Source organism: Pseudopipra pipra, chromosome 18 (assembly GCF_036250125.1).
Source record: "Pseudopipra pipra isolate bDixPip1 chromosome 18, bDixPip1.hap1, whole genome shotgun sequence".
In the NCBI taxonomy this organism is placed as follows: Eukaryota; Metazoa; Chordata; class Aves; order Passeriformes; family Pipridae; genus Pseudopipra; species Pseudopipra pipra.
The window spans coordinates 5,371,626-5,396,107 of record NC_087566.1 but is presented as its reverse complement, the minus strand read 5'-3'; the positions used below and the strand labels follow the sequence as shown (position 1 = coordinate 5,396,107).

The 24,482-nt window shown below is 39.8% G+C and overlaps 1 protein-coding gene and 1 long non-coding RNA gene across 7 annotated transcripts in view; one reads left to right on the top strand and one right to left on the bottom strand.

Moving 5' to 3' along the window:
• The window catches only part of CABIN1 (calcineurin binding protein 1), a 110,590-nt gene extending 86,569 nt beyond the window's left edge, over positions 1–24,021 (top strand). For 5 of the 6 annotated variants that reach the window (XM_064674728.1, XM_064674731.1, XM_064674729.1 and 2 more), the window contains 4 exons: positions 8,500–8,791; positions 19,964–20,128; positions 21,912–22,138; positions 22,622–24,021. In XM_064674728.1, coding sequence (XP_064530798.1) covers positions 8,500–8,791; positions 19,964–20,128; positions 21,912–22,138; positions 22,622–22,765 — 828 coding nt within the window. In that variant the 3' untranslated portion in view covers positions 22,766–24,021. The remainder of the gene's footprint in view (positions 1–8,499; positions 8,792–19,963; positions 20,129–21,911; positions 22,139–22,621) is intronic. The other variant, XM_064674732.1, reaches the window with a different exon arrangement.
• LOC135423991 (uncharacterized) lies at positions 10,174–18,458 on the bottom strand. Its single transcript, XR_010435052.1, has 3 exons — positions 17,863–18,458; positions 12,819–16,939; positions 10,174–12,595 (listed from the first exon to the last, which is right to left on the bottom strand). It is a non-coding gene; the product is annotated as an uncharacterized LOC135423991 (long non-coding RNA).
• Positions 24,022–24,482: the final 461 nt, after the last annotated feature.

The following is a 24,482-nucleotide window of genomic DNA, read 5'->3' as shown; positions in this document are numbered from 1 at the left end:
AGCAAACTCCATTTTGCTTTACCAAATCCTACTAAAGGGGGCTTTAAGTTTTTAATGTCTGAAGACCTGAAAGTCATTCAGAGAGGCTCCCAAAGAGGGAATTGTGGGCTTGAAAGAGCTGCTAGTAAATACAATATAAATGAATCCATGTATTGTTACCATATTCAGGGGGGACGGAGGTTTTAACTTTATGAATAATTTGGGCTGTGGTTGTATCTGGCTGGGTTCAGTGTTATGTAATACATATTTACTGCCAAACCATAATGGTGAAGTAAAATCTGAACTTGTAACACTTATGTAAAAGTGAAATGGGGGGAAGACTCAAATGTGTGCAGGTTTGTTTTTTTTTAATAAAAAGGTAAATCTTTTATGGAGTATGGGAACAGAGCAGCATAAATAGACAGGATCCCAGTAATTGATACAAAAATGTGTTCAGTAAGTTTCCGGGACATTTCTTTCAGTAAATGATAATAATAACAATAATTATTTTTAAGTGATGTATTCATCAACTTTGGAACATCTTGATTCAAAATCTAGAGAGTGCTGATGCAACATTCTTAAATGCTGATATTAATGCTGTTGTGGAGAACGGGTGTAGCCAGAAGTAATTCCTCCTTTTTTGTCCTTTTGCCTTTAAGTTCTTAAGTGTGAGCAAGACTTTTGATAGACACATATCAAATGGGCTGAAATTGCTGTCCAGTGGTGGTCACTGTGTCATTACTAGTTAAGTAACTAAAGTTACCCTAGAGATTAATTCACTTCGTGGTCAAGCAGCATTTTGAAGGATTCTTGTTCTTTTCTTTGGTTTTCTGTCTGAGAATGTTATCTAAAAGATTTACAGAGATCCTGAAAGCAGTCAGCTATTGCTGTGAGTTATAAGATATATTTTTAGTCTTGCCATCTATGATTTTCATATGAAATTAATGGTCCCTGGAAATGGAATCCCAAGGAGGCCTTGTTGAGGGAGAATGAAAGATCGAGGCAGACTAGTTTGACTTTGAAGTAGCATTGTACTTAAATATGTGGTGCTGAGGACCAAGGAGGGGACACACTGGCAGAAAGCAGTTGTAAGGCTTCTAGATAATTAGAGATTTTTCTAATAAGACTTTCCACTGGCTGCCTAAAATTGGTCCTATTAAATTCTTCATTTTATGCTGTTAGGACATATTGACATGGTAAAGTTATTGCAGCACAAGGTACGATGAAGCCTTGTAGTGCACAGAATATTCATCATGTGGAGATACTTCAGTCAAAGAACCCATCTGTCTTTTTTTTTTCCTGGACTTGCAATTTGAATAGGTATTTTTGTTACTGTGGACTTAATATTGAATGCCTTATTACTAAAATTAAAGCTTTCCCCCATGTTGAAAGTCACGACAGATAAAACTGTGGTTTTGTGTTAGGGTATCTCTAATCCTGGGAACTGAATTTATATAAAACAAATAGCTTAAAACATTGCAGACATCAATGTTGCACACAGGGCTGGATTTAACATCTCTAAAAATACAAGAGCATTCAAAGGCAAAGTTCCAAAATGCCATTAAGTCTCTGGTCCTGTGTTGTGACCCTTGAGAATACAGGACTGTGTGTAGAAAGCCTTAGTAATGGGTAGCATTGTAGGAGCTGAAACTTCTATTGGCTCCTCATGGTATAGTATATCATCTAAAAGTCATGAGAAGGGGCTATTTCAACATTGCTGAGTTATTTCAGACTCACTGCTGCCTTAGCCAAAAAATCCTTGTTCTGGGACCAACTCCATCCCTGAAGTGTGAGGGAGAGAAAAGAAATTTTCAGCTGCCCTTTCCTGCTCCAGCTGCCAAACCTTGAGCTTTCCCTGCTCCATTCTGACTGATCAAATCCTCCCTTTCACCTTTTGCTTCACTCATCTCTTCCAAAGTAACACATCCATGACCACCTTCTCCCACTGGCTGGTGCCAAACTCCAAGTGCTTTCCCCATTTCTTTCTCTAAACCTACAGACAGAACTCATCAGCAGATTTCAATGTCAGGTCTAATTAAACATGATGCTTCATGAAGAAGCTGCCACCAGAATCAAAACAAGTAAATTTTATTATAAACACAGAGGCACAATCAGGTTATGCAAAGGAGTCGTGCCCCTCAGGCTCCTCGTGGGCTGCCAGCATGATCCCTGGTTTTATAAAGTTTTGCTGTTTCTGTAATATAAAAGCAGTATTTCCTAAGGGAAGGTGCTGTTTTAGTGCTGCTCTCACTGCCCTTCTCTAGTTCCAAAACAGGTAACTGGGGTCTTATATTCTCCTTGCACCAGTGTTTGCCTCTTCCCATTGCTGGTGATGAGTTGTCTGAATCCACAGCCTCGTACTGGAGAATTTTAGGGGATCGTGAGTGATGGGTTTGCTGTCCAGGGACTACAACTGAAACCACACACAACGTCAGAAGCGCTCAGATTGACTCTGGAGCATCAGTCTAGTGATAGTACAGTCCCTAAGTTGGACCTTACTTGTGACATTTTACTTGGAACAGGAAAAAATAGTCTTCTGTGAGTGAAGCTAGAGGGCACTCCCATGGATTTTTTCCCCTTCTGCTGTGGAATGCAATCAGCACTGCAGTGACACGGGCTTTTAGGCTTTTTTCTTCAAGGAGGAAACTTGAGAGTGACTTGTTTGAACTGCCTTGGGTGTCTAGAGCGTTTTCTTCTCGAATTCTCACATTAGAAGAAACCCCCACAAAGCAACAAACCACCAAGCTGTTCTCTTCAGGAAACAGCTAAAAGCCTTCTGTAAAGGCACTTTGCTGAGGATGGGAGGAGATCAGGAAAATATTAAATAATTAGAAAATAATCATCTCTAGTTCTACCTCATGTGTTTTCTCCCCCTTTTTGTTCCACCCACATGCTGCTAATTTTCATCTTTTCTTCCTGCACATCAAGACGTCAGAGACTGCTTACAGAAAAAGTTGTTTTTCCTGAGTTGTCTGTGTGCTTTATTAATGCAGCAAAGATGACAAGACAGGAGGGGGAAGGAGGAGGTGGGGATGGGGGGGACAAAAGGACGAGCTCTTTCATGGTCTCCTACCAAAGGGTGACCATTTTGTTCACTGTTGCATTTGCCAGTTGCCATGGCATCCCCCTCTCACTCTATCCTGGAGGTGTATTCTTGATATAATTAACAGCTCTCCTCCTTCTGTCTCCTGCAGAAAGCAATCATTAAGTGAACATGAAGGAAAGAACAGACACTTTTTATCTTTTACTTTGTATATTAATATTTTTCATCCTGCTACCTGATCTCTCTTGGCCCAATAATGAGGTTTTTGTGTATGGAAGCGTTGCTGGAGTATGGCTGCCTGTGCAGAGCAGGACATTGAGCCCCTGCATGTATTTGTGTAAATGGGATATTTACTTAGGCTAGAGTGCAGGTCAGTCATATGTATTTAAGCCTTTGTTATTTTCTGTATATAAAACTCTAGTCTTAGGAAATACGAGGTTCTCCAGAATCTGGATCATGGATACTGCTACTATTTCTAATGTACCTGGAAGAAAACTTCCAAATAAGATTTCTTTCAAATACTGCTGTAGAGAGATTGAGAGGGGGGAAAAAAGAATGAATAGGCATAGTTTAATTAAAGCCCAATACTGAGCAGCAGTTGGAGTGGTAATACTGTGGAATGTGGCCAGCATATTGTTCACCCCGTTTCTGTGACAGCTCCCAGGTTTTGTGGGAATGTGCTGGTAATCCTTCTACAAAGGCACACCTTTCTGTGAGGTGGATTCTGACTTCAGTCCTACTACTGTGCTAAACTCAGGCATGGGAATAATTAAAAAAAAAAAAAAGGCAAGAAAATGTTATGTAACAGTTGCAGTGCCAGCATCTTTCCTTAGGAAACTTCTGTTGGGAAAACCGTCACTTTCCCTTTCTTTGGAACATTTGGTTGTTACTTTTTCCCACAGCCTCAGGGCAGTGAGCCCTTCCAGGAGCAGGAGCAGCAATGTTGCTGCAGGATTTCTTTGTTTTTCAAAATGTGTTTTGAAAAAACAGTAAGTATGGTAAAAAAGAAACCCTTGGTCAGGTTATCTAGTTTATGACTTCTCAGATAGGCTACAAAGTAAAATTTTTCCTATGCTTTATCTTAATGCACAATTTCTCTTTGTTGCTGCTGTTGTCTCACTACTGAAATGCCTCACTGGGAAACTATAGGGAGCTGTTTTTGCACTAACTTCTGTGAAAAAATTCTGCACTTTTGCTGATACTTTTATTGTGGGAGGGTGTCCCGGTGCTGGCTTTCCAGCGTTTCCCTCACTTCTTTTTGTCTCAGCTTTCAACATGGGAAGACTTTGTCCATAGCTTCCCTGAAGCTGAATGAACTCTTTGAGGAGTCTTCTAAAATAGTCAAAGTTCTAACAAATGAGGAGCCTGATTTTGTAACCTGTATAGGTCAGAAATAGTCACAGTTTATACAGATGTGCATCTAATTGTTCATTTAAATTTCACCTTTATACATTCTTCAAAATAAGGAACATTTTTGCTAATTTTTTTGAAGAAGAGCAAATAAGATAATGGGTCTTTATGGAAGCAATGGACCATCTATGACACATCATTTGGATAGTAATAAGCCTTAAATGTTTCTTCCATCCACTTTGGTAGTATAGCAGTCAGTGGAAAAGTAGTACTGCATACCCTTCAGTACCTCATCTATTTTTTTTTAAATCTAGAAGGAAGTCCAGTCTTGACTAGATGAACCTGTAATTACAATGAAAGACAGAAAGAAGGCAGATAAGAGTTTTCATTTTAGGTCAGTTATATGCACTTGTTCTGTAAGTAACATCCTCATCAATGTAAGAAAAGATTTGTTTCCTCTTGATGACTAAATCTGCTTCATAACAGTGGTAGTAACAAAGACACTGAGCATGGTGAGGTGGATTGGAGAGGGGAAGGGAAAAGTTCTGACTTAGGTTATGACTTAGTGCCACAGCAAAGTAAAAATTAAAAAATAATCTCCTAATGAGAAACCACGTAAAACACTGGTAAAGGATTGTCACTGCCTCTCAGTTTCCTACAGTATATCTGTGGAAAAAATATGCTTTGCTGCTGGTTTAGCAGTAGAAATAGATGAACATAAAGGGCTGCTGATAAATCCAAGACTTCCTGTAATGAGTTTTTCTGGGTTTATTTCTCAGCTGTGGTGTTACAAGGTCCTGTGTTTTCCTGCAGGATGATGAAATGTGGTCCTGTAAGTCTTGAGCAGTATAGTTAGTGACATTGTCCTGACCTGGGCTTTGTGAGTAGCATCACTTACTGCTCAGGGGTACTGGAATTCTTGCCCCTTCACTAAAACCAAAATCTTTTAAAGAATGTGTGCCTCACTGTGGTGCTCATCTGAGCTTTGTGCTTACAAGTTTTGGGTGGTCTTCAGTTTCTGAGTCCAGTAAAACATAGGAAACAGGTTTAAATCCCTTTTCTTAGGGCTCTGTGAGTTGCAGAATGCACAGTAGCCAACAGTGGGTTTTTAATACTTGGCTCTTGGTTTAAAGGAAGCTTTCTCTTCCTTTTTTATTTCACCCCCTCTTTTGAGAAAAGAAAGTCATTGAGAGGATTTTTGTTTTCTCTTCCCAAGGTCTCTGTTTTCATTGGGTTGAAAAGAACCTGCCTGTTTGCAGCAGCCTTACACAGCTCTTCGCCAGGTCGCATCTGGAAGGTTCCTTTTAAAGCCATGAACACAACAGTCTTTGTTGTCTTTCTTTTGTATAAGGCTGCACTTCTTGACTACACATTAGAATTTTTGGTCATGGTTTTACTGAGACAAAAACATCATGTTATTTTCAGCTTTATTGTTTTGTGCAAATAAAATGTTTCTCTTATTATGAGGCAGGCTGATTTTCTGGGAAAAAAAAAAAATCTTGCCCAAGCCATAACTTCACCTGGGGGAACTGATCCAAAGTAAAAACTGGTTTATTTTTCTTGCCCCCAATACAGCATCTTCATTTTGAGAGAAATTAAATGTGTGTTTGGTTCCATCTTTGTATAACAGTAGGGGTTGTTTCATTCTCAACCTTTTCTCCCTCTGTGCTTGATCATCTACAACTTACAAGATGGTCTTTCTGTGTTTGTCCCTGCCTCCACTGCCTAGTTTAATGTGTGTTGGATAGTTGGCCTCACTGATGCCTTAGATGATGGGATGTATTGAGTGACACCAACTTGGAGGGTGTGGTCAGTGTGCCAGAAAGCCAGGCTACCTGCCATTCCAGGGAATCCAGTCGATGAGGATTGCATTGACAGGAACTACCTGAAGGTTCAAAGAGAAATTCAGAGTCCTGCACCTGGGGCAGAATGATCCCTGTGCAGCCTGACAGGGGAACAGCTCTGCCAGAAAAGATTTGGAGCCCTGGGCAAGAGGTTGGACGCAGGTCAACCATGTGTCCTTACAGCTGTGAGGTCAGAGAGAGCTGGGATGCTTCATCCTGGTGAGGAGAAGAGTAATGGAGGGTGGGGTTATGGAACTGCGGTCTGCAGAAGAAAGGAAGGAACCAGACAAGAGGCACATTTAAAGTTGCAGCAAGAGAAATTTGGATGAAGTAACTGGAAAGAAGTGTTCACTGTGAAGGTGGTAAAACACTGGAACAGGGGCCTGGGGAGGCTTTCAAATGTCCATCCTTGGCAGAGTTTGGAATTGGGCTGATCCAGCTGCAGAGTCAGCTCAGCTTTGAGCAGGAGGTTGGACTGGAGACCTCCAGAGGTCCCCTCCAGCAGGAGTTACTCCGTGGTCTTGCACTCTTTCTCTCCCTAATCATTTTTCTTCTGAATACCAGCCAAGTACTGCTGACTTACTTTCCAAGCGTCCTCTTTCTGTCTGGAAATAGCTGTGCATTTTTATAGAAGTGCAGTTTGAGATGCAGATATATTTTTAACATCTGTGTACCTAAGTAGTAGTACCTTCATGTGTTTCTCGTGAAGAAACTTTGGATACAATACAAGCACAGATAGGTCAGGTTCTACATCATGGATCAGGCAAGTTAATGAAGCACATGGGTGTGAAGGGTTTTCCCTTTAAATCACAGCTGAAAACATTTCCTCTAGTGATCTCACTTCTGGCTTAAGGCTTTCTTCTGCAGTTTAATTTATATCAGGTTTGTGTTGATCCCATTTGTATGTGGAGACCTTTAATTTTGGGACTGATGCTTTAAGCTTCAGAAACTTGGAGCTTTCAGAGGCAAAACAGACCTTTTTCTGATCTAGGTATTGGTAATTGCTGTGAATATAACTGCTGTATTTTATTTTTTTGTGTGCACATGGAATCTGGCAGGTTTTAATTGTGTGCTTTTTAGAGATTGATTAATCAAGTTCAGGAACTTCAAAAATACATTCCACCAATTATTAAAAAAAAAAGTACTTGTGTTCTTCCCACCTTTGAATTTTAAATATGCATTTTCTCGAGCTGGAAGTTGCTCTGTTCTGTCAGTGAAATTCTACTGACTCTTCTGGCATTGTAATAAATCTTTGGTCATCTAGGACATTAGGCCCCAATTTGATTTTACATTTGCCAGCAGAACTCTGTTTCTATTTCAAACATTCATACTCTATCACCATGGTTAAAATGAGGGGGTTTTTTACAGTAGAGGTATGAGACAGACAATTAAACATCTGAGAATTCCATTCAACCGTATCCTTTACGGTCCAATAAGTTTCCATTAAATGAAGACTGCAAAGAATGTGAAATAAATGCTTTCTGTGGCCTCACAGGCAAGAATACTTTATTTGATTACTGATAACAATTATAGAGAAGATACTCATTTTATGGATACTTTTGTTCCCTTTTTTGGTGAATTTATGTCCCCCTTCTACCTTCTGTCTATATAATAAATGACACTGTATTAAATTTTTAGCACTGGCTTTGGAGAAGAGCACTGCTCTTGGTGCCACTTCTACGTCTGCACAGGCAGCAGCTCTCACTGAGCCTGTTCCAATTGGACACCAGTGTTATTCAGTTCTGCAGTTACCAGGAATTTATGATTTGGGGTTAGGCTGATTGCTTATTTTACAAGCAAATATATTCTTCTGCTTTCTCCATTTCTTCTCACATCATTCCCTAAGAATTATTTCTTGTAATAATTTGCAAAGTCTCCTAAAGCACTGTTTGTTCTGGTCAAGCATTTGTCAACATATTTTTAAATTAAATAAATGTGTTTCTGTTTATAGGAGATTGTAACTCATGCTTAATTACAGAGTTCAGAAAAGTGTGTTTTGTTGCGAGGGATGTGTTAAATAAAACTTTGTAAATGTGAGTGTGGATAAGTGTTAAGGTGCTAGTTTGATAAACAGACCATAAAGAATAGAAAAATAATCCATAAAGGAGAAAAGATTTCTTTATAATAGTGATTGAGTCACTGTTATGTTATTTCCACTTTAGAGAGAGTATTTTCTGTCTGTAAAATGTTGTGCTGCTTGCAGCAGTCACTGAAGCAGATAGAGCATGCAGAATTACTGATGTTTCCTCACTATCTCTGCCTGCTCTTTTTTTTTTAATGTAGTCCACAGGAGAAGCCCCCACAACCCCAAAGCATACGAAGGACAACAGAGAGAGTTTCTTCCCAGTAGCACCGGCCACACTGCATCCTGCCCCAGTGAATCCAGACACTGTGACTCCTGAAAACCTCCTGAGACTGAACGACCTGCATTCCAAATCCAAACCAGCCTCCTCTTCTTCATCCTCTTCCTCCTCAGCATCTTCAGTACCTACATCCCAGGAGTCACACAGGGACACTGAGCACCTCCGAAGTCAGACTGCAGAGGCTGCCCCCAGCATGAGTGAGATTGCCCGTGGTAAGTCTCAGGGAGACACAACGTTTTGGCCCCCTCTACTCAGTTTCCCACGGCCACATGGTGAGTTAGTGCCCCAGTTCTGATTCTGGCCCATTTTCTGATCCCTAGACCACATTCAAAAGGCTACACAGATTTTTGCCTTGGTCCTGAAATGGGTACACCTACATAATTAATACATACGTTAATTTGTAGGATAGATTAAAAGAGTTATCACTCTCGGTGTAATTTGTATGTGGAATCATGGAATAGCAGCCTAAAAATATTCATCTGTTTTAGAGAATTTAAGTCTCTAGCAGCATTAAAATTGAAATTGTTTTGCTTTCTTCAAAGAGTTGAGGATCTAGGCCTTTTAACTTCTTAAAAGATTTAAGGTATTTTAAAGTGATTACCATTGAAATAAATTGCTGGGCAGCCTACATCTGTCTTAGAAGTGCCTGATTAACATAATTAGCTGCACAGTTCTCACTGGCCTGCATATATGTGTGGAGATATATAACACTGATGAACAAGATTCTATGTGGTTCATAAAGCTAGTTTATCATCACTATTAGTTTTCACATTTGAGAAAAGAAGCATCTGACAGGACCAGAATGTTGGGAATATATTATTTATAGCCCCGGTGTGGTTATGTGCCAGGTTAGAGCACAGGAAAAGATTGAAGAAACCCAACAAATGTTATTTATTCCATAGCACGATTGTGTGATTTGTTTATGGCTGTGTTATGTAATTGGTCCTGTGCAGTTCTCTAGATGAGGAAAGAATCAAATTAGAATGCTGTGGTTTGCTTTACTGCTGTCATGGCAGGCTGGCTTTTTAGCAGCCAAAAAGTCTCTGTGCAGGGCAGTACTGATCCACTTTGGGGAATGAAATAAGATTAGACCCAATTTCAGACTTGCCTTGGGTGCCCAGAAGAGGTGGTTGTGCACATTTGTGGGACGTGGTGCACACTGAGGTGGCAGAGCACCTGCCATAGCCTGTACTTCTTGCAACCTTTGCAGAAACACTGTCTGAAAAAGCATCTGCTGCTGCCTGTGCTCCCTCCATCTGTTCACAAGCCTGGGCTCTAGCACTACTCACAAAATGCCATAGACAGAGTCATAGGAGCCCAGATAAAAGTTATGAATGAACCATGTACAGAACAGGTGTTGTGGAAAGTGATGGATGAAGATACAGTGGAAATAGTGTCCACATATGTGAGATGGGATGTTTCATTAGTCTGGAATTGTGACTTTCTGAAGTCTCTATACTGTCTCTATACTTCTGGTATTTCATTTCTTTCTATATGTAATCAGCCTTGGCATCTGAATGCACATAGTCTGAATTCATCAGCAGTGAAGAGAAAATTAGGGAGAAATAGGTTTTCCCAATTTGCTAATCTCTGAGTACAGGACAAAACTGAAATTTAACATCTAGTATTAGCAGTTGTATTATAAAAGTCTAATTTTCCTTTTTCACAATTCCTAGGAGAGATTGTCTTGGGAGGTGAAGAAAGGAAAGGGGAGTGATAAGGAAGGAATGGCTTAGTCAATGTGTAAACCACATTTGTTATTGTCCTTGTGAAGCTAAAGAATGGAGTTTCATGGTGCCATTAGATATCCTGACAAGCTTGTTCAACAGGGACTAATTCGGATTTTGCCTAGACAAAAGGGGAGGAAAAAATTAATCCTCTGAAGTTGTTATACACTTACTAAGGAGAGTGGTGTAGGAATGACAATGCAGATAGGAACTCAGGCATTCTTTTGGCTTTCAAACAAAACTCTCGAGCATTTCTGACGTGCAGTTCCCCAGGCCACATCACAGTGATTAGAACATTTATTTGAATCTTTTGACTTCCTAAGCTTTGCTAGGGTTGTAGAGTTCTTTCTTCTTTTGTGCTTTCTATACATCATCTTGGTTGAGGGAGATGGAAGGGTTAGCTGCCAGAATTACACTCCTGAAACTGTCTGAAGATCAAGAGGGTCTCTCTGCAAAGCTGAATGCCTGTGTTATATCTGGCTTTCTGGCTCTCAGACCTACCTGACAGGTCTTTTCTCTAGCTGAGAGAGACACCAATTACTGCTGTGTCCTTATGTCTTTTTAGTTCTCCTACCTTTACATGTGCCTCCTCTAAAAAGAATTATTTATAATTCTGTTACAACCCTTTTTTCATCTGCCTCCCGTTAGTTCTGTTTGTGTAAAAACTCCTCCCATTTTTGGAGCAAACTGTTTTCATCTTTTTTGTCTCATCACCTCCTCCTGTATCTATTGGTTCATGTGAAAGTATTCCACATAAGAGAGTATTAGCTGCTCTCATTTTCTGTGATTTCACCCAGAAGAAGGAATGGTTTTCCAAGCAATGTTGATGCTATGCCACTCATTTCTTATGTAAATATTTTACTGAGATTTTATCGAGTACATGACTAACATAACTACAAAATACACCATGATGGAGTCCAGCAGCAGAGTGATTATAGTGGTAGTTTCCTACATTTAGGCATAAATGTACTTAGGACTATTTGCCTCTGTGGCTCAGCCTAAAATTTTCTCTGGAGAAACTAAAATAGGACAATTAAGGTAAACTCCCTCCAGCCTGTCACGGTGTTCCAGTATTATACTGTCCTAAATTGCTGAAAAATCTTGACATTTTCTTCCTCTTCACTGTCCTTATTCTGATAAGGAATGAACAGTAAAACATTCCTATTTGACTTCTGATACCAAGAGAAGGCTTTTGTACTTGGAATTATTTATAGTTCTGTGTTTTGTTTAAAGCCAGTTATCTAGCAAGTTGGAATATAAAATCAGAGTAGAAGAGTAACACTCCCCCACTATTAAATTTTTGCCCATTTAAGGTCTAAGCATTTCAATATAAAAGCAAGGTCATGATATAGCTGCCCAAACTAAGAAATTCAGAGCTAGGGTAGGCAATTCTTTGTGTTGTGCAGGGAAGTGGCACTCCATAAGCCATGTGAATATCCTGCTGTAATTTCACATGTTTGTTACCTAGGCACAACAGGGCAAGTAGGGGTGTAAATATAGTTCAACCTGTAGAACTTTTAAAGTTTCAGAAGCACAAGAAATAAATGCAAGTGAGGACAGTTGTGTGGAAAGGTGTGTAGACTATTGTATGGCAGGCAATGAAATTAAATTAAGTGTGCGTGGGCAGCAGCAGACTCTCTGAAAGACAGATGTTCCAATTAAAGAGGGGTTTTGAAGTGAGAAGTCCTAAGAATTCGGTAACAATATTGGAATATGACATCCTGTAGGCTAACTGGGTGCTGGAGTCATAAGAATACTTTCAGGTGTAAGGAGCATCTTTTTCCCAGAACTCTGGGACTTAGTTTATTTAACAACTGCTACACAGCCTTAGGCTTGGTGGTGAGTTCTCAGAAGACTGAGGCAGTTTACATAAGGCATTAGTACAGAGAATGTCAACATTGCATTGACAGCATCTGTCTTTGTATTAAAACAGTGCATGGCACAAGGGTTCCCCTGGATTCCTCACAGCTTCTGGATACCCAGACATCAGTGGGCATCCACAATTCCTGTTTCTGTCAGAATGAAATAGTGGAGATTGCCATCTTTGGTTGAGCTTAACTGCATACTGATCTCAGTGTCTCCTCAGTTTGCTTGTCATAAATTTCTGAAGACAAACACAGATTTTAAGAGCCTCTAGTTCTGTGTACTGAGAACTTCCTGCTTACGCAAAATGCCTGAAGGTATTTGGCCCTGTTGGCCGTGCCTTATTTTGACTATGCATTTCAATTCAAACTTTCAGGTACCTTTTAAATGACTGTAACATTCAACCCTCTTAGTTGCAATCAGTGTCTTACCTTGCTCTTTCTGCCGAGTTCTAAATTATGCTTTGTAGCACAGAATTCTTCTCGACAGATGATACAAAAAAGCTGAAACACAGAAAAAGTTAAGCTGGCCAAGGACCTGTGGCCTCATACAAGCCATATTGCAGTTTCCTGGCACGAAGGTTCTCTCTTAAGTGCACATGTTCTACTCTGTTTTGTTGTGTCACTTGTATGCATCTTACTCTTATTACTTTCTCCTTCATTTCCAGTGTTGACTTGTCCTGTTTTTTTGATAGCTGTCTTCCTCAGTTTCGAAAGCTTTAAAAACTCTTCTTTAAATACTTGTAGCCCCACACCATTGGTACCATCCCACCATACCTGCCCACCTGTTAGCAACTGCAGAATCATTAACAGAAATCACCGAGGCTGCCTCCAGCGAGCTCTGCATTTGATCTCTCTGATCTCTTGCTGCTTCGGCCTCCTCAGCATTGGTATTTTCACTTCCCCTTGTCTGATCCCTGCTTTTCTTGAGGCTTTTTATTTTTCACAATGGGTGCACTCTGAAAACAACTTCACCTGCTGAATGCCAGCAGGGGTTTCCTGTTTGTGAATGACTTCTTAATTCCTTTTTGCTGAGTGCTCAGGCAGTACCAGTCAGTCATGTCTTTCTCTTCCCTTTGTAAGTGTGCTGATTTGCCTTCTGTTGAAACAAAGTCATTCCAGAAGAGATTTTCAGTACACTTAATGTCTGTTTCTGATCTTTACACTTCACATTTCTTAAGTTTTATTTATTCAGTCCAATGCTGTGCAGAAAATCCTTTGACATTAAAACTGTTGTCATTTTTATGTACCTGTGTTGGGTCAGTAAGAACAAATAGGACAGGGGTGGCAGCTGGCCAAATGTGACTTGTTTTGTTGTGAAGCCACGGGTTTAGTGCAGTTAGAGCATGTTTGTGGTCTGAAAGGCTTTCTAGCCCTGTGCACCCTCGGATTCCCCTGAAAATCCTGGGGAGTCACTGGCCTGTGAATGCCTTGCACTAATGAGACACATTTTTTGGAGACCTTTTGTAAAAGAACAGCATAAAATGGTTACAATATGTTTCAGTTTCACTAGTTTTAGATTGCTGTCAGCAGCATAAAATTTACATTCGTTCCTCCACAAAGGAAGACTGAAGAGAGCTGTAGTTGTAAGCCTTCTGCACAGGTATTGCATTGCTTACAAAGTTCTTAGAAAATTGTAGGGTGCCATTATATTAATTTAAGAGATTTTTCTACCAGCTGCTTTTGCTAATTTCATCGTGCTTAGCTGGGTCTCAGGGCAGAGGACGGTGAAATATTGATGGTGAAGGAAAGGTCTTACGGCTTTCGTGATAACTAGTACAGAAAATTCAGAAGCAGTAGACTGCAAATGAGTGACTGTTCTATCCACAGGTGCTGCTCTGTGGTGCTCTCCAAGTGATGTGTGCTTGCTGAGTCAGATACTAAACACAGATATCAATTAGCTGTGTTTTTATGGTGCCATTTGAAAGTTCATGTAGTTGACTATCAAAGTGTTGCCTTTTGGATCTAGGCCCATTGTTTGTTCTTTTAGATTGAACTTTTGTTTTGCTTAAAAGAACAAGAGAGGGAAATTTATTATTGAACTTCAGGGCCTTTCTTTACCAGCATGCATACCAGCTTTCTGCACCTCTAGGACACTTGGTGGTGGCAGGAAATGTTTTTGGACACAGGAATTCCACTGTCTGTGCTGTTAGACTGGCCCCAGTGTGACTGTTAGAGGGACCTGGTAGCTTGGGAGTTAGTATGGGCCAGGGACTATTTTCAGGAAGCACTTTCACAGCAGCATTCTGTTTTAATCTCATTAATGTTGTTCTGTGACAGCTGAGCTCAGTATTAGGAGGCATTTTGGGGTATGTCTCATATAATTGTGCAGTACCCTCTCCCTGCTCAGGACCCTAGTGATAAATATAGCAGCATGCCATGCTATTGCAGTGAGAACTTCTGTTCACCAGACTGCTTGAATGTCTCTCCTTTCAGAGGGCAATAGAACTTGTGTTCTGCAGCTTTTCACTGCCAAAAGTACTCTGATGCTTAATTTTTAACATACGACTTTGTGTTGGCTTTGAATGTAATTTCCTGAATTTGGCATTTCAAGTCAAATACTTATTTCTACAGCTATAACTCGGTGGTGGTTTTTTAGAAATAAATTTCATGACAGGATATTTGGAATGAATTTAGAGAAAGAAAATGTGTAAGGAAAGGCTATCAAATATACCTACCACATCATGAGCTAGGTAGTCTCACTGCTTGCTGTGGTGTGGTGCTTCATGGCTGATATTCCCATTGTTTCTGTTGGTCAGCATCCTTCACTGTGTTTACTGAACCAACCTGTGTTCCAGTGCAGTCTTTCCATGGACTTAGTAGCACAGTTTATGAGGAAACTCTGAGCTCCTTCAAATTCAAGCTTTCCATGGCCTTTGCAACTGCTGTGTGGGGAAAAAAGCTGTATTAATTCCCAGCTGGAGGGCAAGGCAGATGGAATACAGAAAATGAATTGTTTTCACATTAGTAGTATTCTTTGGAAATGTCTGAGATACTTACTCCAGTATGTCAGGGAGCAAAGGATCAGACCTGTTTCTATCATCGTGAAAAAAAGTCTCCACATTGTATGGTAAATGAGTTCTGAGAGCAATTGCTGTGGGTGGCAAGTAAAATACAGAGTAAACCAGTTGTTACTGGGACTAGAAAGATAAGCATTTTCTAGAGTCTGTAGGGACACAGAATTCAATCCTTTCTCTTTTGAAGTGGTTGGATGGCAAGGTAGTACTGATCTGCTAAATCATACTGATGTATTTTCAGACTTCTTTTCTTGACACAGAGCTGCTGGGGAAGGTGTTTTGCAGAGGGGTGAAGGCAAGTAGTGCAAGTGCTTTACTTAAGCACTTCAGGTTGTTGTCTGTTCATTTCTCTTTGTATTTTTTTTTTTGAAACCATGTTAGTATTCAGTCCTGGAGTTCAAAGCTCAGCTCCTTCCTCTTTCATATAATGAAATGGGGCTTTGTGCATGCACTGTGTGTTACTTAACATATCCATGCTGTAATACTTCAAACTGCTTCTGTCAGAAACTGGAAGACATTTTTTTCCAGGTGCTAGTCACATTTTCTAGGCTTGTCTTCCAGTTGTCATGTAAGAGGTTTAAGTGCATGACTAAAGGATTTTTTCTGAAATTCTACATAAAATGTTTTATAACACTAATGTTAGTGTCTCTCATACCTGACAGCATGATGAAATCAAATGATTAAGTGTTCAGTGCAGAGAGACCAGAGCAGCTGTTTACTGGTTACAGCACTACTGCTTTTAAACTTTCTCCACATCTGCAAATTTCCAAGTGATTAGTTTTGCCAGTGCTATTTCTCCTTTTAGATACCTCAGAACAGCAAAGTGAACGGTCTCAGCATAAAAACGGTTGCAGGATTGTATAACCTGTGTGTTTATAGTGCGTGGATGTATGTATGTAGTATATTCTGTGTATAAAGAGAGACAGGGAGAGGATATTAACTGTGATGAAGTCATGAACCCAGCGCCCGCTATAGGCATCTGCAAACACTGGTTGCCCTGGCAACAAGTGGGAAGAGGTTGGAGAGGAAAGCTGGAGTAGGTTGTTGCACTGAATTGTTGTCAGCTTGTTTCTTCCTCACTAAAGCAGGGAGATGTTGAAAGGTATGATGTCCCTCTTTCTCTGCGTGTACTATTTTATGTGTATTTAGGCAGTTGTTGGGAGAGGGAAGGCTAAAAAAAAATCCTTGTAATGCAGCTCGATTGGAGATGAACTTTTCAATATCAATAGTGATGTGCATTGCAAATCTGTGCTTTTCTCTGTGTGCTTAATTTCTGTGTGTTGTGTTGTGAGAGTGCTAAATGGGTCTCCAGAGTACAGTACCTGTCCTGTCCTCAGCCTAGGGACAAGTGTCTGTTGCATATTATGTCTTCAGAAACTGAATTTATTTTAACCTGGGTTTGTAGAGCTAGTGTTTGAAAACCTGCCAGGACAGTACAAGTACTGGGTAATACCAAAAGATTTATTAACTGATATTAAATCTGAGCTTCTGAACACCTTCAGAATGTGCTGCACTTATATTCTTGTGTTCTTGTACTTGTGCAGAATATTGTGGCTCATGAGTTAGTGGAGTCTTTACCTCCCTGGGGAAAGTTTTTATTAGAAGAACTAGGACATTATGTTCGGGGCTATAACAGCATCTTCCTCAAGACAAATATCAAGATATTCTCTTCAGAAATTTGTTTTAGACAAATAATAAAGAGATCCAATTGTATATGTCTTCTTGATTGTCCTTCTCTGTTTTGACCTTTTTGTCTGTAATGAAAAAAAATAGAACAAATATCTATGCAGTATAGAAGTATGGATAGTATCAGTTGTGATACATATCCCTGCAACAACTTTTTCTTTTTTTTTCAAGATTTCTAAAAAATATTTTGTTCGTTAACTTTATTTTTAACTTAGAAGTAATGCTACTCAAGTGATTTATTTAAAAAAAAAACCTAAAATTATAGTCCAGAAAGAATTAAGTGCATGACCCAATCAGGGGATAGAATTCTGTGACTGTATTTAACATCTCTGACAGCAAGGGATTGATTAACAGGCGGTGGTTCTTGATTTCTCATGTACTGAAAGGCACAGCCTAATAGAATATTAACAAGTGTTGTTTGCAGAAGTGCAGTAATAGAAATGCACACTTAGTGTGCCAGACTCCTGCCTTTTCATTTTCATGTACTTCTACATTAAAAATGGCTGACAGATAGTTTTATTCAAATTTAAATCTAATTTTACTACACTATAAAAGTGCATCTTGAAAACTTAACAAAAATATGATATGGAAGGTGGAGATTAAAGAATATGGACTGATAGCAGTCTTGTAGCATCTTCCTAGCAATAGGCTGCTCTAAGAGCTTTTGTCAGTGGGGCATAATTTGGTTAAAATAAAGTACAGCAAATCAATTTAAGCAATGATATATCTTACAATTAAACAAATATTGTAATCAGCATAAGAGGTAGAGTTTTGTCGTTAAACAATAATGCAAATCACAGCTCTTATTCTGAATTGTGAACTAATCAGTCCCTAATGTAGTTTAGTACTTACAAAACTGCTCTCTGTTAGCAGTGCAGCTGAGGCTGTAGGATTTGCAGTTTATTTGTATATAGTTTTGTACCTGCTAAGTTAATTGCTGGTTTGTATTCTTGGTTAATAAGTGGATAAGAAAGATTCTGTTAGTACTTACCCGAGATACTTAAGACTGTGGTTCTGGCATGTTGAAGTAAGTTAAAAAGCAGTTGACTTCTTAGCTGTCTTGTAGAGTAATCTTCTGAAATCATCATTTTCATCTTGCCTTTCTTCAAATGTTGGTGTAGTGTTTCTTCCTATCTTTTGATCAAGTGTCTTGAAGCCATTTCAGTGTGGGAGTCTTCTGGGTTTGGAGTACAGGCTGTTGTCAGGCTCTGGCAGTGTAATGGGATATGTGTGTATTGGCTTCAGGCCACATTAGGGCTGATCCTCCTTCCTACAGGCTCTTGTACTTTGTCAGTGTGGTTAAATGGTTTCTGTGTCTGGTGTAAATGGCAGGCAACACCCAGAGTGATCCTTCACTGTCCTCTGCTTCTTCAGCAGGGAAACAATGAATTAGGATTTTCCTAGTCAAGATCCCTGTAGCTGAGCACTTCCTTCTGTGTTGTTTTGAAGCTGATCTGGTCCATTAATACGTGTACAGATGCAACTATTATTTTCCTACTTCCAATGCTGTATTTTGAAGTATCCAGAGAGAAATGTGCAAGAGAGTGCTGAGAATTCTTCTGCATTAGACCTTTCCATTTTGTGCTTGATAGTGAGTGGAACATCACAGAACAGAAGCTGCCTGTGATTTGTGCTGTAGTGGGTGACCTTTCCTTTTCGGGAACTATTGGAGAATTTTCTACAAGCAATCTCATTTATCCTAAAGCTTATATGGGCTTTCAGCTACAAGTTTAGATGATGGGTTCTTTTCTTTACCAATGAAAATTAGTGGATCAAAGAACTTACAGCCTGCTTTGGTAAGCTTTTATTTCGTACAAGTTATTCAAAAACCATAGAAAGTCTAATTCTTTTTAAAAGTTGCATCTTTTAAACTGCATTGATCTGATGTTAAGCTGTTATGTTGTCTCAAGCAGTTTCTGCAAGGGGAACTCTCGTACAGGAGAATATTACCATGGTAAATTCCAAGTTCTTATCTATATTGGTAAAGATGGAGAAGTGTTTTCAACACTTGAGTGGGTGGGAGCATTTTTCCAATGAGGAAAAATTAAAATATGTGTTCCTTTTTAAGACATTGCACTGTCAAAATCCTAAATTACTTTAGAGCATGGACACACAAAGAATTTCAGAGCAAGTGAGACTGTGAATATCCATTGCATCTGCTGTTCTGTGATAGCTGCCTGTGCACACCTTAGCCTGTGTAAATATAAGGTGATTCAAATTAGACTAGACAGCCTGTTGTTTTTGAAGGATGTCTTCATTTTTAGGAGAGAATAAAAGCTTGTTTGTGTGACCATAGCCTTGAAAGGCTTGCTGCTGTTTGTCTGCCCTTTCCAGAAAGGGCACCAGTAGCTCTTGGTAGCTCAGTGAAAATTAGTCCATTTATGTACAATATGCAGCTCAGTGTGTAAGAAAGGTGGTTTAACACAGCTGGTACATAATAATGAGATTTTACACACACATACATGGGGCCAGAGTCACAAACATCCCAAGTTCTAGAATACAGAAGGTGGGAATTTTAGGATAATGTATTTATGGAGGTACAGTGGACACATCAGTGAAATGTGGGCGTTCAGTAGAACTTGATATTGGTTTCATGAAAAATGGCTTTGGCCCTGTTGTTCCATGTTCACAGTAATTAATCTTACTTAGCAGTGAGCTAAGTCAGTGTAGGATGTACCTGTGACTGTAGATCAGAGGGAGACCCATTGATCACAGCTGGCTCATCGTTAAGGGTGATGGATTTTGCTCTGCACATGTGGCAGGTGTTCCAACCCTCCCATCTCCAAAGGAAATGCTCAGTTGCACGTGTTTTTGCAGATGTGCAAAGATAACAAAATGTTACACACAAAGTTTTTTTCTTTTTAAATGACATTTACGTTTTTCCAAGAGTTTGAATTGATGGTACCAAGTATGAAAAAGTTGGTATTGTCTTCTCAGCTTCACAGTATTTAATTTCACCCAGTCATGTAATGAAGAATAGAGCAAGGGTTAAAAAAATTTTTTCTACCAGTTGGTTAGACAGCAGAAGGATTGAGGCTTAGGAGAGAGATCAGAATGTCTCTTAATCTGTGAATTATGTTTCATTACTAAAGAGGAAGAAGAGCTTGAAGTGCCTTTGGAGGGGCTTGGATTTCAGCAGCAGGAGTCACGGCTTTGTCAGCAGATGAAAATGGCTACTGTTGCACCATCACCAGAGCCTGTTTGCTGGCAAGTGGAATCTGTGACCAGCACAAATTCAGGACATGTTTGTACTCCAGGTATGAGCTTCGTGTGCTTCAGGGAATTCTGAAATGGGGTGGTGAGCTGTGGATCAATCTTTAGGCATTGATCAATTGGATAGTTGGGATTGATATTCCTCAGTTTCTCTGCTTGCCTTCCAGTCAAGTATTCCAGAGTTTAGAGGCATTCCTGGCCATGTCCCAGCTTCCTGGGCAAGTGCCTTGTCACCCCTTAATGGTAATTCTCTTTGGTGCATGTCTCGCATGCTAAATATTACCATGGCAGCAAAGCCAAGTAAAAAAACCTCCCAGTACCAGACTATCAAGCAGTGTGGTTTGTGCATCCTTTAAAGTAGAATTTTTCTTTTAGTTGAAATCTTAATGGGGCAGTATGATAACACTTTGGATTACACTATTGGAATATTTAGCAGAAGGAAACGATTTTTCACAAAACCTGACTCAATCTGAGTAATCATAAAAACCAGCATTATAGCAGTTAATGTGTTCCATCCCTCCTCTGCCCTCTCCCAAGAGAAGTAGGAGTTGGTGTTTTAATTGAAAAAAATGTAAAACCTGGTATTTCAGGAGAGCGTAATCTAGATATTTATGTTTGGAGTATCTTGTTTTTCCTTATTTGTGAGAGGCAGATTATCCTGTGTCTGAGTACTGTCTGAAAAGATTGGCTGCCCATGGAGATGGGTCACTGACCTTGATGGAAAGCTGTACCTCATCTGTTGTGGCAGCTCTTGCATTCCTGTGCACAGTTGAGAACATAAAATTCAATTTTACCTCCCTTAGTACTTTGTTCAACTGCTGCTTGTTTCTCAGGGTAGCATTAGGAAACTGGCATTTTGTTTTGCTGTGTGTAAGTGGCTGTGTCCATTCCAGAAATCTGCTAGAGCTGGATTTGACAATACTGCATCTGAAAAAATGTATATGAGCACTTGTCATTATTATCAGACTGAGAAAGGCTCTGGTGTTTTCATTTATACAGCTTCTTAAAAAAATAATTTTGACTCCATATGAAGTAGCATTATTAGTAAGGAATATCTTTTAACAAATTTTCAATTTTTAATGTGAAAGTGTTGTCATTTCCTGGTTATTGTTGTGTATGTATGACTTTGTAATGTGATAGTGCCTAGGGAAGGGCTGGATCCTTCTTGTGAGATGTACTTAACAAACTCTCTGAGCAAGTTTGGATTGTGAAGACCACAAGCTGAGACACTTGGGAATAATGTGGAAATGATGCTAACTAGTGTGGGAGACAGCAGCATGAGCACACCACGGAGGGTTTTATGGCAGGATTTGAAGAGAGTAATGAGGAAATTTTGACGAGTGTTACCGTATAGTCTTCTTAAATTACTGAGGCGTTCCTCTCTCAAGAGGCAGCGCTGTGGTGGAGGAAATAAAGACTCAAAACTGAAGCTAAGGAGCTTTATTTGTTGCATTACAGATTGGAGGGAGAGAGAGAGAGAGAGAATGCAAAGATGAGATGATTGTATCTGAAACAAGTGAGAGAATGGTATTGGTAGTGGCCTTCTAACTACGTGCAGGTGGGTCAGTGCTACACTGCCACTTGTCATTCTTGGTCAGATTGAGTTTCTGCTGTCCAGTAAGATATTTTTAAATTATTACTGGTTTCCAGCTGTCATTATACAATCTTGAGGCAATTTCTTCTGGTTATAAGCTTTGATTTATGCAAGGCTTGAAAAAAGACCTTTTGAGCCAGCCATATGTCTAACAATGAACTCTTCCCTCTTCTTTGACACCTGAAATCCTAGATAACTTTCTAACATGTTTTTTCTTACTGTTTTCTGTTTAGCCTCCAGTTCCAAGCCTGAACTCAGCTCCAGTTCACAGACTTTGGGAAGTCAGCAGAACAAGACAGATGGCACCCGAGTAAAAACTCGCGTTCTGCCCAACATGCCAAAGCTTTTCATACCTTCATCTGTCACCAAATTTCCACCTGAGATCACTGTCACTCCACCCACTCCCACCCTCCTTTCTCCAAAGGGCAGCATTTCAGAAGAGACCAAGCAAAAATTAAAGGTAATAAAAGGGAAACAGTAATTTTTTAGATTATTGTTTTTATCTTAATTCTCCCCTCAATAAAATACTTGTATGAAAGAAGCAGCAGTTCATAACCAGAGGCAGTGTAAGTAGTGGAAGAAGGTGGTACCTGTTACCGGCAGGAGCCAGTTTTTTAAGGATTGGTGAAATATTGGCCGTGGGTGAAATCAGAGCTATTCTAGTCCTTATCCCTTTTCTGAATTGGAAGGAATTACAAAGATGGCTGAGTGAGCCAGTGCAGCCATTGCAATTCTTAGGTTAGTGGAAGCTACCAGAACATTAACTGTGGGGCAGCCCTCTGGTAAATGTCATATTGTTTCACATTAAGATATCATATCTTTCATAGAAGTAAGAGAGCTACTGAATGTGAAGGAATAACAACCAGTGGGCTTTTATCCCTGTGATCATGGGTTTATCCTGACTATTTAGCAATATATTCTCTCTCTCTCTTTTTGGGATCAGTCTGCTATTTTGTCTGCTCAGTCTGCAGCGAATGTAAAGAAGGAGAGCCTTTGTCAGCCAGCTTTGGAAATCTTAGAGACCTCAAGCCAGGAATCCTCACTGGAAAGTGATACTGATGAAGATGATGACTACATGGACATATGAATGAATTCTGGCCATCATCAACACCAACCATATAACCATCTTCTTGTTGCCAGCATCTCTGGGAGTTGAAACATCTTCATTGGCATTACTCTCCATTTAATTGGCATCATTGTGTTCTTCACTTTCATTACCTTTGTTGTCACCACAGCCACTTGTATTGCCTTCAAAATCTTCTCCCCATCATGGTGCTTGACGGAAAGACTGATTGTTTACCAGGAAGTTAATTAACTTGGATCACGCTGTCACCGTTAACTGCAGTAAACACAAGGATGTTTTGTGCTGCAATTCCTATCTCTCTGCTGTTCCTGCTTCTTCAAACCAGAGCTTTGGGAGTCACTCAGTAGCTCTTCTATAGCATTTTCTTCCTTTTAGTTGTCTTGCATTTTTCCCTCTAGCTAAGCTTTTCTCCCAGTAATTCAGCAACCTGATGTCTGTCTAACCATGCCATGATTAGTCCAACAGCTCCTTTTAAGGTGAATGGAGTAGGAAAAATTTACTGAGCTGGTATAATTGCATCAAGAAAGTCTGTAGCTTTGTCATAGGGCAAGGAGGGTGAGCTGAGAGTCTGTCAGCTCCTTCACACTGCTGGGTGTTTTGCTGGAATTTGACTCAGTGACAACGGACAAAAGAACCAGCTTTCCCAGGCAGACAGAGAGAGCTTGGTCTCCTGTTTGTGCTCATTTCACACCAATGTATGAGGTCCAGCAAAAATTATCTACCTGAATGTTGGCTTAAAGAACTGATCTTTCCAGAATTGTCTTACAGTCCTTTCTCTTCTAATGCCTTGGACAAGCATTTTGAATTGGGGGCTAGATGATATTTTTATGGTGGTATTGAAAAAAACTTGAAAGATTTCAGTACCATTTCAGTACCATTTCAGTAATGTCTGTTTTTTACAGAATGACACGAAAAGGTGTTTTTTATCTATCTGCAGAGGGACTGCTCACAGTTATTTATATGAGAAAATAATGGTAACAAAGATCCTCTTTTTTTTTTTCTACTGAATGTTAACTTTGTAAAATAATGAATGCAAACCATGCAAAAAAAAAAATACGTCACACACTATATATACACACGCGTGCGCCCACACACATATATATATGTGTATGTACATATATATATGTATGTATATGAAAACAGAAGTGCATACAGCTTGCAATGTCGGATTTCTTTGTGGTTGGGGGGGTTGGTTTTCTGTAAAATGCAGAGCTTTGTATAAACTTTTGGGGTTTTTTTTCTAATAAAGTTGAAATGTACTGTTGTCTCTTGTTTGTTTGAGAGGGCACAAGGTACCATGGTTCTGGAAAGAGTACTACTCCTCTTTCCTTTTATTTCTTGGATAAGAAAGAAGGGGTTGGGGGGACATAATGGAAGCCTCTTTGTTTTCTGAAGACTACCAGAAGAGCTCTTGGGGTGGGTTTGGTCTGTGTGACCCAGGACCCAGATAAGCAGTGTTGCCAAGATTGCCTGCAACAGGTTCACTTCCCCATCAAGACATGATGTGAATTCTTTTTCACCTGTCCTGGTATCTTTGAATGCTGATGAACAACACAAGGGGGAAGGCATCACGTGGGGAGTGGGATCACATAGAATATTTGGCTGTACAAACTAGCACTTAATGCACTATTACAGTGATTAATCTCCCTGACTGTAGGAATGGCAGATGGACTGCGGATAAAAAGAAGCAGCATCAAACTTTGCATTGCAAGTTTATTCT